Raw genomic sequence first — 13,201 nt, 5'->3', positions numbered from 1 at the left:
ATCCTGTTTTTATGCTTTTAATTATCTTTAAACAACATTTGTTTAAGTAACCATTAGTCTTTGGTGAATTTCTGTGGCTGCTGCATTTTGGGATCCTCTGGACTTGTAATACAGGGAAAAGATTCACTCTAAAATGTTTCAATTTATGTAAATTTCTTACCTTTATACCATTATCCTTTATCAGGCAAGTTTTTATCATTGGTTCAGGAGAAGGATTCCCCCAAGCATCACAAAGCTGCGCGACCAAAGGCTTATCGAGAGTTTTACCATTGACTACTGTGATAGGCTAAAAATAAATAAGTAGAACTAAGGCACAGACACAAGACAAGCTCTTTCTGCTAAAGTTCAAATAAATTGGACACAAAATCAAACTGTTGTGAAGCAAAACAAGATGGTTAAGTTACTACAGTTTAATCCCCAATATATCCAATTTAGAGTACAAGACTTGTAAAGATTCATATGTCTTAATCCATCAGTTCATTCAGCTGCTTTGGTCCACATGGGTCAAGCAGCAGAGGCTGGTCTCAATGATATTCTCCAGCATTCTTCTGGGGCAGGAAAAATTAGCTCTGCATTCTGCATCAGATTTAAGTTTTAAATGATTTTTGCTTTAGTTTAATGCCGCTGGCTCTGTACAAACTTTAAACATCCTGTTAAAGGAGCCACTGTTTGTAAGTAAAATCCTGCATCCAGGACAGTGCCTAAGGTGGTGGCGTGTGTGCTCGGCAGCAGCCACGAGGGGCAGCAGGCTCCAGGGGAGCAGCGGACCAGGGCAAAGCATCAGAAATGGGGTGAAGGGGAAACATGGGAGACAATCCTACATTAGAGAGAAAGAAAGGCATGGGAGAAGATCTGACAGGACGGTGACCACAGCAGCTGACCAATGAAGGGCTCAGTGGCTGAAGGACCAAGGCTACTGGCAACATAGGACGCACAAGGGCTGGAGGACAGTGACTCATGAGAAACAGGTATTGGAGCTGGGATTCGAGAGGGTGCTGAGGGCTAGAAGGGCTCCCGAGGGCCTTGGATATTGAAAGCTTCCTGATCTTATCGGAGGTTTGGAACTAGAGCATGGGTTGACCGATGAGTCGAACAGGAGTCTGAGTGGCTGCAGAAGCACTGGTGGTGAATTAATGGACACTCAGCGACTCTGAAAGAACTCTCTCTTGCTTTTCTTTCTCCTATTAGGGCCCCATGGCAACTCTGCTGACTATCGGCAGACAAAAGTCAAGGTGTATCATGCATTTTAGATTTTCAATGTGACAATAAAAGGAACCTTGAACATGAGTGCAAGAAGTCAAGATGGGTGACTGGGGTATATGAAATCATGAGTATAGGTGGGATATACTGCAATTTCCACCCCCCCCCCCCCCCCCCCCAAGACAGATTTAATGTGAGAAATTTAGAGGGGATCTAAGGGGGTCCTTTTACATTCAGAGAGAGATGTAGTCATGGAAGCAAAGCCATTGAATTGTAAAATGTGTCTAGATGAACACTTGAATCGTCTGGGCATTGAAAACTGTTGGATGGAAGATTGGGTTAATGAAAATGGGTGTCTACAAGTCAGGAGGGAAATGGCAGGCCAAATGACCCTGTTCCATGCTTAACTCCATGGAAATTATTAACTTTCGTGTTTTTTTTTTAAAACACCATTTCAGAATGCTTGAGATATTAAAACCTTTAAAAAAAAATCAAGTTTAAAGATGACAAAATTGGAGCAAGGTTTTACTGGCAGAAAAGGTTGAGAGCTGTTTCAAGGGTGAGGCCTCCTTCCTTTGTCAGACTGCCTCTACCACCACTTTAATGCAGTCCTGGATAATTTGGCATTGAAGTCCAGAATACACTTGACTGTGGACAACAGACATTTCAATTCAAGAGGATTGGTCAGCATGATCAAGCTTTCTGATTGCAATTTTTAAAAAAAATTTAGACGTACAACACAGTAACAGGCCATTTTGGCCCACAAGTCCATGCCATCCAATTTACACACAATTAACCTACAACTCCCGGTCCAAGATTTTGGCAAACTTTATTTTGGTTTACGAAGCCATTTAATCTTTAAATATTAACAATTCATATATTAATTTAATACATTTGGCCAACTTCTTAAGCTTTCACCTAAAGGGTAAACTACAGAACTTTAAAAAAAAATGAATCATCAACATACTTCCAGCCATAAAAAATTCTGTTTTGGTTAAACTATGAAGTTGTTGCAAAGAAATTCACCTCTGAGTTTAATTAATTGTGAAGAACTTCCAAAACCATATTGCAAATAAAAGAATGAAGAGAATCTTCAAAGATTTAAAGTAATCTAACTTCTCAGCTTTTACCTCTTCCTTATTTCCCCAGTCAAGGTTGGAAATCTGGGTTGGTGGTCCTGCAGTCAGATGAATTCTTACATAGTTCACAAAATCACGCCAAGCAAAGCAAATTTCTTTATGACCAGTGGCCCCTGGAAAAAATTTTATTCCCCGTACGATCATTTGCTGGTTATTTTCCTAAAAATAGAAAAACAATTCTCACAATCATACAGCGCCATCATATATACAAAGACTTAAGAGACTTAATGATACTAAGTTTATTGCCATACAAAGTATACATGTCCAAAATTCTAACTTTCTGCATCCAAACAGATGCATGAAAGAAGGAAGAAAAAACAACCAACAGTAAATTAATTGAATTCAATTAAAAAGAGACAATCATAAAGTGGACAAAAATTTTCATAGCATTCCTCGTGCAAAAAGACTTGCAATAGTGCAGACAGTATTTTTGTGCTATTGGAGCTGTCTTTGATTAGTAAACCAAGGGAAGGTGGTTTTCATGCTTCTGTGCCTCCTGCCTGAAGGAAGAAGTGAAAAAAGGTTGTAATCAGGGTGATGGGGTGCTGTATCATGTTGACTGCCTTCTTGATGTTCTTGATGTAAGACCTCACATCGACGTCTGCAATGAATGGGAGTTGAGCCTATGATGGACCCGATTTAATTATTTAAATCTATAAAAGTCAAAATTGCCTCAGTCTTTTTTTTTAAGTAAGAAAAAAAAAGAATTGTCATAAAATTAGCCTCTTACAATAAAAAAATTGGATACATACAGAGAATGTCAAATCATACTTTCAAAATCCTGGATGCATACCATAGGCATGAGGTTGCTGCTTTACAAAAGTGCTTTAGGTGACAAGCATCAATAGTTGTGGCCTGTTGGACCTACACAGGCTGTGGGCTGCTGGAGATTGGTTCTTGGGACCCAGATATTGGAACCGGAGTTCGAGAGGGTGCTCAGTGAATAAAAGGTCGCTTTTTGCTTCTCTTTCTCCTGCTGTAAAGGGTCAGGCAATACTAATGGCAACTTTTTGTCTGCCTTACAGCAGACTGTAGGAAATTTTGTAGAATATTACATTTTCTGTTATAATTGTAATATGAATAAAAGCTCTCACTACTGGAGAGAGAACATATACTTTTATTAGCTTATAACTGAGGGTAGGGTCTCACAGTGATCTTCAAAGGGGCTCAGGGTTTAAGCAGGAAACCATGGTTATATATGGGTAGAAGGGGGCAATAATATACGACAATAAAGGAATTTTGAATCTCTATGTGGGCACAGCCATACTTTGATTAAAAAAGAGTACTCAAAATACTTCAGGATGATATATCATAGATCGCCAATACAACATTTTTGAAAACATCCTGGAGAGAAGGACAAATACAAAATTGCGAACATGCCAAGGAATGAAATAAAATGATACACGATATACAATCAGAAAACTCTTTCAGACATTAAAGAAAAGAACTTTATGAAAACTAAACCATTTGCCTATGAAATTTGTGTCAACTTTTAAGGTGAAAAATAATGATCATGCAAAAATATATGAGTGCTTTCCTAGAAAATACCAGTATATCAAATTCTAGGAAGTTTGGTTGCAAGGAAATGCACTATGTAATGCTCCTCAATAACTGAGAATAAATCTTTGTGATGAGACAGTAATGATAAAGCTACTCTGCTAAAGAAAACAATTAAAGGTCACAAGTGTAGAAAACAAGACATTTTCATAAGTTGAGTTGGCAAAAGCCAACCTGGATAGAAAACAATGGAGAAATGAAGCTTTTAAAAATTATACTGTGGAAACTCTCTTATTTCAAATAGGAGATAGGATTAGCTTGCTGTCACTTCCTTGTCTCAAATCAATAGTAGGGAAGTTAATGGAAAAAGAAATTGAGGGACAGGATTAACGATTATATGCATGGGCAGAGAGATGGTCAACATGGGTTTTACAAGGGCAGATTTAGTCTTATAAATATGATTTTTTTTGAGGTAGTAAAGTACATTGACAAGCGCAATAGATATGGTTTACATGGACTTCAATGAGCCTTTCAACAAGATTCTGCATGAGAGACTGGTCTACAAGGTTAAGTTGGTAAATTAGATCCTGAATTGGCTTAGCAATAGGCAATAAGATGACAAAAGATTGCTTTGGTGACAAGATGCCTGTTGATGAGTGGCATTCCAGAGAGATTGGTGCTGTTCTTAATATACATGAATGATTTGTCTGTGGATGTAGATGGTATAACTTCGCAGGTGACAATAAGACTGGTGGAGTTGTTGACAGCGTGAAGGATACTGGTTGAGAAGGTATAGTAATACCAGTGAATACAAGAGTAGGGAGGTTATGCTCCAACTTCATAAAAGATTGATCAGACCTCATCTATTGCACTGTATGGAATTATGATTATCACTCCAGAGTAAGGAAGTGATAACAGTAGAGATAGTGCAGAGGAGATTCATCAGGATATTTCCTGAGATGGAGTACTTGAGTTACAAAGAGACTGGAGAGCCGAGGTCTATTTTCACAATAGACCTAGTTATAAGACAAGTTATAAGAGCAGAAGTAGGCCCAATGCCGCATCAAGTCTGCTCCGTCATTCTAATCACGAGTTGATTAATTCTCCCACTCAGTCCCACTCCCCGGCTTTCTCCCCGCAACCCTTGATGCTCTGAAGAATCAAATACCCGTCAAGGTTGTAGACCTTGGTTTGAAGCTGTCTGGAGTAGAGGTGGTTATGAGGATGTACGATTGTGGTATACAAGATTATGAGCAGTATAGATAAGGTATACTGCACACATTTTTCCTCCTTGAGGGGAATAAAATTAGAAGGTGTATACTTAGATGAGAAGCAAAAAATTTAGAGGGGATTTGAGGTGGGCCTTTTCAACCAAGTGCAGCAAATATCTAGAATTCACTGTGCAGTGTTATAGAAGCAGTTACCAACAGGATTTATAAAGTATCCAGGCACGAGTTATTGGCCAAGTACCCAAAGATAAAAATGGTGTGCATGGATGCCCTTTGGCCAGTGTGGACATGGTAGCATGAAAGGCCTGTTTTTCATGATACAGTAAACCTCTGATATCTGGAATTCAAGCAATCAGCAGCCTCAAAAAAAAAAGGAAAATAAATACAAATAATAAAATATTACATAAAAATTAAGTAAGATTAAAATTGTAAAAATAAATGTTCTCTGAAGTAACACAAAAATTTAGTGACGATGGGAACAAATATTCTGCCAACAGAGTGCTTTGATTGTGCTTTGTTCAGCAGCTGTTTGAATAAAGTTGTGTGAAACAGCAATGGCAGAGCCCAGGATGATCCCACTCGCTGATGGGGGCTGACTCTCAAAGTGTCTCCTTATCTCTGCTTTGGAAAAGTCACCCTGGTCAGAGGCTTCACCTGTAAACTTGGTGGGGGATTAATTATCTATATTGTTAGTGTTCGCCTTTTGGGCAGTTCCATGGAGGGGAAGGAACCTGAAGATGCAGCAACGGTTAACTGTTTTCAAAGAATGTACTGAAAGTGAAGTAAAATACTTCTACGATTATATATTCATGCAAGTGAAGTTTCTTCAGTGTAGGTATATTAACTTTGTCTTTTAAACTGTTTACTCTTGATGGAGGAGCATTGTAAGAGCAACTCTCAAGCAACCGGAAAATACACATCCGGCATCTACCAATCCCCATAGGTGCCAGATATCAGAGGTTTTACTGTATATGATTCTATGACCAAATTCTGGATATCTATGAGATACATACAATGTTGTGGAAACATTTTGTAAATAGTACACATAAATCTAAAATATTCCCAAAAAAAAGACAGCATTCCAAGTTCTATTTTTAAAAAAAGTTTTACCTGCCAAATGATTTTTAATGAACTCTTGTCAAGCCCTTCAGCAGCTATTCCCAATAAATTTACACAAGAGGATGTTAGAGTCTGAATATGATTGCCATGTCGATCAGTAAGTATTGAATCTAAAAATAAAATATGCATTTTATATTTCAGTGGAATTTGAAGTTGAAATTGATTTTTAAAGAACTAATGTTAAAAATGGTAAGCATAATATTGCCAAAAAAAAAACTTACGTATTTCTCCTTGCAGTTCTTCTCCCATTTGGACAGTGCTTAATCCTTTCAAAGAACATTTCAAAAGTTTAGGTTCATCTGGCTGTGGCCTTAAATATAAAAAAAATGATGAATTGTGCTATATTAAAAGAAAACGAAGATTTCTGTCATTTAAAATTATATTCCCAACTGGTTTCAATTTAAGATTTAATTTGAATAAAATTCAAATACCCAGAAGATTTTCAGGAAAAGTTTTACCAATCAGGTTAATACAATCCACCTGCTGATTACACATATACAGTATATGCAATTTATGACTCAAGGCAAATGACAAAATATTTCATAATGCTTGAATTCTTCTACATCATATTTTATATATTTTCTTTTCACCGTATGCAGGAGAGAGAAAAGAAAAATAAGGAAAAATATGAAATATAAGGGCTCGTACTGTGGGCCCTTTGGCCCATGATGTTGTGCTTACCTCCATAAACTTACTCCACAATCAATTTAACCTTTTCTTCCCTTCGTCCAAACCCTAAATTTTCTTACATTCACTTGCACATCTAAGAGCCTTTTAAACACCCCTATAGTATCATCCTGTATCACCAACTACAGCAGAATGTTCTAGGTGCTTACCACACCCAGGTATTTGTCTATCCTCCTGTCTTTCACTACCTTTCTTAACCTTGACATACTCCCGCACACAAGTCTGTTCTGTGCTGACTAATGAACACCAAAGTATTCAATAAGGACCTCTCCTATCTCATTAACCCCCATGGATGTTTATCCCTTTATTCTTGACTAGTCCTATGTTGATTGTTCATTTTATGTTGAGAATGCCCATTAATTCTATTTGCAGACTTTCTCATATCCCTCCCAGTTCTCCAAAGTTCCTTCTTATGCTCCTTGCTGGCTACCTTGTAATTCTCAAGAGAGCTGGCTGATGAGTTCAAAGATGGTGCATGATATAGTGGTTTGATGAGGTCCAGTTGGAATGGTAAGTAAGTGGTGTCCAAGAGTTGTTGTCTGGCTTCAGCCAGATAGTCAGTACACCAGACCACAACAGTGCCATACGCAACAGGACTCTTCCAACTGGATCCCACCAAAACTTACCAAACCACTGTATCGCCCACCATCTTTGATCTTGTTACTTCTGGTCACCTCCCTGGCATAGCCTCCAACTTAATTGTTTCCCAACCTTGTACTGCCCATTTCTACCTCCTACCCATAATCCACAAACTATGTTTTCCTGGCAGACCCATGGTGTCAGTGTGCTCTTGCCCCACCAAATTGGTCTCCACTTACTTTGACCCTTTTTGTCCCCTGGTCCAAGCCCTGCCCATCTACATCTGGGATATTTCACACGCTGGCCATCACTTCAACAAATTTCAGTTTTCTGAACTCAATTGCCTTATGTTTAGCATGGTCATCCAAAAACTATGTGCCTCCATCTCCCTCAATGAGAGCCTCAAAGCCCTTTGTTTCTTTCTGGACAACAGATCTGACCAGTCCCCTTCCAATGTTGGCAGAACTTGTTCTCGCCCTCAATAATTTCTCCTTTAACATCCCATTTTCTTCAGATTAAAGGGGTAGCCATGGGCCTCAGCTATACCAGATTTTTTGTTGGTTATGTGGAGAAATCCATGCTACAAGTCAACACAGGCAAAGCCACCCAACTCTTCCTCCACTACATTGACAACTACTTTGGCGGGATTAGCTCGCTGACTTCATCCACTTTGGTGCCAACCTCCACCCCAACCTAAAATTTACCTGGCCAATCTCTAGCAATTCTCCCTTTCCTCAATCTTTGTCTCCATTGTTACATCTTAAACTAGCAACAACAGAAGACACAATTCAAAATGGTTAAATTTTAATTCTATATTTATTAATGACTATTGGCAATATAATGTGTTAACAATTAATCCAACTATAAGCCAACTTGTTTGAAGAAGGAGGAGATCTCGGATGATCTGGCATGAAAATTTTTGTCCTGGATGTAGATGCGATGGAATGAAACCCTTACAGGGAATAGGTTTTGAAGAGGTGGCGTGAAGAGGTGGAGTTGAGGTAGCTGTGGGAGTTGGAAGGTTTGTAGAAGATATCTGACAAGAATTTGCCTCCTGAGATGGTGTTATGGACCATGAATATACAGATATCATATATTTATAAACAGTGTCTGTGAAAAGACCCAGGCCATTACAGTCTGTACCCAATATTCAAAAATGAAAAATCCCCAAAACCCTAGGTCAGTTAGTCAAGTAAAGTCACAGTCCAAAAAACAGTCTACAGAATTCACAATTCAATGTCCAAGTTCAGTTCTTTAACTGATAACAAAGGACATCGTATTAAACATCAGAAAGAGAAATGGCTGATCCTCACTCATGAGGCATGTGCATTTCTCACAGCTCTCCAGCTTCCCTCTGCCTCAGTTGGATTTTCCCTTTGTTCTTGAAAGTTCCAAGCAATTGGCCAATCAGCACTCAGCTGTACCACATTGCAGTTTTTAGCAGAAATCCATCCTTTATAATGACAGTCCACAGTCTAAAATGCCAATCCATGGTCCATAACACCATCTTGGGAGGCAAATTCTTGTCAGATATCTTCTACAAACCTACCTCGCTACAATGATACCATAATAAACATCTGCATGTTCCAAGGCAAAAATACTGGAACATTGAAAAAATACTAGAAACACCAAGGTCTGACAACATTTTTCAAAAGAAAACACTTTTCTCTCCCTGTGTATGCTTCCTGATTTTTAAATAATTTACATTTCTTGCTTTTAAGGCCGTGAAACTTGAGGGTGGCAGTGATTGAGAAGTAAAATATTGCATATGTGAATAGAAATTTTGTAGAAACCACTCGTCTCAAATTTAATAGAACAATAAATTTTGCAAAAATTAAAATGTTAAAATTGTAAAAGTGACCATGCCAAACATCATTTTGAATAAAGACTCTCATTTTTGCAAATGCATCAAACTGGAATGCACATTGATCTGATTAAAATACAAGTTAAAGATTCTTTTGCTTACTTCACTGTAAATGCACTCTCCAGTGAAACATGATCGTCTTGGTATGATACCTGACAATAGCGCACATCCTTAACAGAGCAGGGTACTTTAACATCAGGCAATAATCCTTGAATTAACTGTTCTCTATTTACACGTGGTGTCCAGTTGACCTTTTTTTAAAAAAATTTAGAAAAGATTTTGGTTAAAGAAATGTCAACAACTTGAATATCCAATCATAACTAATGCATATTAAATGGAAATACTGGAAAAGATGAAATATGAAATTTGATTTTTACTGTATCCAAATATTGTTTTAAAATAATATAAAATTGGTACAGAAAAATTCAAAATAACAAGGCTCGCAAAGAGAATATAATAATAAGGAAACAAGTCTGGCAACATAAATCTAAAACAAAAATTAACAAATGTGTGAACTAGTTCAAATTAAATAGCATAAAAATTATCATCTTAACAATACTAAGTGGCATTGAGTAATTTGCACTGTTGAAATCTTGGGTATAATGTATACTGTACACATGAGTTTCAAAGTCATCAAGCAGACAAATTCTGAACTTGGAAGACAGGAACATGCAAGATTCAATTTATTGTCATGTAATATGTTATATTACAGAAAATAACCTTTTGTCTGCTGTAAGGCAGACAGATGTGCCATCACCAGAAATTGCTCGAGGCACCTCTCTCTTACAGTCAGAGAAAGAGAAACAAGAGTTCCTCCCATCCTCAACGAGTGTCTTTTTAAAAAAAATTATTTTACTTATAATTAAATCATATAACATTAATTATAACATATTCATGCAGAAATATATAATTGAATACCCCCCCCCCAACATCCCATTAATACCCCCCCTCCCCCCCCCCCCTTCCACCTACAAGTTAAATTGTTTTTGGAGCAAGTATTAAAAGTTAGTCTTCCATTTGATCCAATGTTGTTTTTATTAAGGGACATTTAAGTCCATTGCTTTAGGACTAAGATTGATGATGTATCAAAATGAACTTATGTTTAACTTTGGCCATTTCTAAAAAATGTTTGGCTATCACCTGGAAATCTGATTTAGTTTTAGGAATGCAAAGATAGCATACTGAAATGAAACCCTGTATTCCTTTAGGAAAGATAACGCATAATTTGAGGGATAAATATCATTTTTTTTTTGTAAAAGTATAGAGCCCATACCTAAAAATTCTTGGTTTGAAGATTTAATCTCTCAATCCGCTCCGGAGTGGTGTCTCGGGCTCCATAGCTAAAAAGTTGAATATTGTAGTCAACAAGTGTCTGTCGATTCGTCTCCAGCACTCCTGCAGCCTCCACAGCCACACAGAGTCCAGCTAAAAACCATCGGCAACCCGAGCTCCAGATTCGAACCTCTGATATGATTAGGCTCCCTTCAGCGCCCTCGGCACCCAATACCTAGTACCCTTTCAGCTACTCTCTAGCAGTCCGCAGCCTGATGCGAGTCCTTGACTGCAGTCGCAAACAGCCTACATGAGATCTTCACCTTGGGTCACCAACATCCTACCGCCTGCGTGTTCTTCAGCCTCAGAGCCCGGCTGGTCTGCTGCCGTGGTCACCATCCATTCTTCTCTTCTTCTCAGATGGGTTCAGTCTCCCAGTTTTCTGGAAAAAAAAAGCGGCACTGCCGGAGCTGCTGTAACGGTAGCACTGCCAATGGTGCAAACCCACAGAAAGCAGGAGCAGAAACACAGCGCTCTTGTGGGGTCCAACCGCCCTGCCCAATGTTGGTCAGCTCCGTACAGGCTTTGAATGGCCTGTAAATTGAGCCAACAGAGGTTTTATTTAAATTTCCACAACCGCAGGGTCTACGCCCTAGATGGCAGTACAGGTCACATACTGTAGTGGCCTGCTAACCAGGGCACGACCCGGTACACAAAATGCCAAAATGCCTGACGAACACGGAAATTGCGCAGACCCCATGGAGGCCAAAGACTTTCATCCCAGGTGACCACCCACATGCAGGGAAATAGCGATCAAATGCGGGAAAGCCACCGAATCGGAGATCAGCACTGTCGTGACATTACTCTCAATGTCAGCAGTGAAGAGAGAATGCAAGCAGAGCTGCCAGAACAATAAATCAGTCTTCAACTTTGACTCCTCGTGTGTGTGCCTTCTTTCCACGGTTCATGGTAGCGTGTACACTACATTAGTGACCCTGACAGATCCAACCGGCAGTTGGACCTGAAGATGACTGAACAAGTAGCTCTTCACGCAGTTTCGTTGAAGCAGACAACTTTCTGGGCTTCGCACCTACACATGTGGTTTGAACAGATCAATGCCGATGACGTACGTTACTACTACATGGTGAGCTCACTCGACCAGCAGACAGCAGTGTGGGTCGTTGACTTCCAACAACAGCCTCCATTAAACCGTTAAACCTTTGCCTACCACAAAGTGCCTGACTCGTGGTTAGCCAGGCAGCAGCGACACCTCTCATACGTGTTTGAATTCACCTCGGGTAAGAACATTGTGGGTAAGAACATGGTATCCGACACACTGTACCACCCCACAATCAAGTCCATCCAGGCCCTATCCCAGTGAATAGACTATACTGCCCTAGCCAAGGAACAGCATGAGGACCCTGAGATCCTGGCATGCAGATCAGCAGTGTCCAGCCTCAGGCTGGAGGATGTCTCCATTGGTCCTGGCAACCAGACGCTCCCCTGAGATGTCTCCACCAACAAACCCTGCCCCATCATGCCGTCAGTATGAAGGTGGCAGGTCTTTGACACAGTGCACAACCTGCCATAAGGACTTCTGTTGAAATGGTGACCAGTAGGTTTGTCTGGTACAACTTTCAGAAAAAGGTCAGTCAGTGGGCCACGACCTGCACGTTCTGCCAGATGACTAAAGTACAGACCCGCTTCAAGGGCCACCCCCTCCCCTAAGACATTTGAGCCACCGCAACGTCGGTTCAGCCACATCCATATTGGCATTGTTGGGCTGCTGCCAATCTCCTGTGGGGCAAGATATCTCCTCACCATGATTGACTGCTCCACAAGGTGGCCGTACGCAGTCCTGCTGGTGGATATAATCACTAAGACCTGCATTCAGAGTACTGGAGAATATGACCTGCGATAGAGGTACACAGTTAACTTCGGGACGCTGGACGGTGCTGGCCAAGTTGCTGGGAACTCAGTTCCACTACACCATAGATTATCACCCTCAAGCCAATGGGTTGGTGAAGCGGTTTCACAGGCATCTAAAGCCAGCCTTGATGGCTTGACTCAAGGGGCAAAATTGGGCAGACGAGTTACCCTGTGTCCTCCTCAGGATCCGCCCAGTGCCGAAAGAGGACTTCAATGCCTCCACAGCCGACATGGTATACGATGCACCAATGATGATACTGGGGGAGTTCCTGGCTACCGCCAAGGATCCAGAGGACCCCTCGGCCTCATTGACTAACCCGAGGGAAAAACTGGGTCCTCCAGCACCTCAGCAGCCTCTGCTGCATGGCCAGGCTAAAACCTATGTCCCCACAGACTTAGAGGCCTATGAGTTCATTTTCATTTGTGAGGAGGGAGGAGGGCACACCGCATGCCTCTGCAATGGCCATATGAGGGGCTGTATAAAGTAATCAGACTTGGTCTAAGTGTGCTGAATCTCGGTCGCTTCAAATCAGCACACCTGGACATAAGCCAACCTGTCCCTTCGTAGCTCCAGCGCAGCAGAGGTTGGCCAGTGAAAGCGGTGAACAGTGCTCCGATCGCCAGTTCTGGAGGGGATCGTGTAGCAGCCCACTAACCGGGAGGCGACCTGGTACACACAATGGCTG

General features: G+C 40.5%; 1 protein-coding gene across 6 annotated transcripts in view; it reads right to left on the bottom strand.

The window, feature by feature from the left end:
* The window catches only part of smchd1 (structural maintenance of chromosomes flexible hinge domain containing 1), a 196,435-nt gene that overhangs the window by 58,693 nt on the left and 124,541 nt on the right, over positions 1 to 13,201 (bottom strand). For all 6 annotated transcript variants that reach the window (XM_069921732.1, XM_069921734.1, XM_069921733.1 and 3 more), the window contains 5 exons: positions 9,417 to 9,565; positions 6,406 to 6,494; positions 6,176 to 6,294; positions 2,331 to 2,498; positions 161 to 286 (listed from right to left, as the gene is read on the bottom strand). In XM_069921732.1, coding sequence (XP_069777833.1) covers positions 161 to 286; positions 2,331 to 2,498; positions 6,176 to 6,294; positions 6,406 to 6,494; positions 9,417 to 9,565 — 651 coding nt within the window. The remainder of the gene's footprint in view (positions 1 to 160; positions 287 to 2,330; positions 2,499 to 6,175; positions 6,295 to 6,405; positions 6,495 to 9,416; positions 9,566 to 13,201) is intronic.

The sequence above is a fragment of the Narcine bancroftii genome, chromosome 2, assembly GCF_036971445.1.
Source record: "Narcine bancroftii isolate sNarBan1 chromosome 2, sNarBan1.hap1, whole genome shotgun sequence".
Taxonomy (NCBI): domain Eukaryota; kingdom Metazoa; phylum Chordata; class Chondrichthyes; order Torpediniformes; family Narcinidae; genus Narcine; species Narcine bancroftii.
The sequence above is the reverse complement of the archived record's forward strand: the minus strand, read 5'-3'. Positions and strand labels throughout refer to the sequence as shown.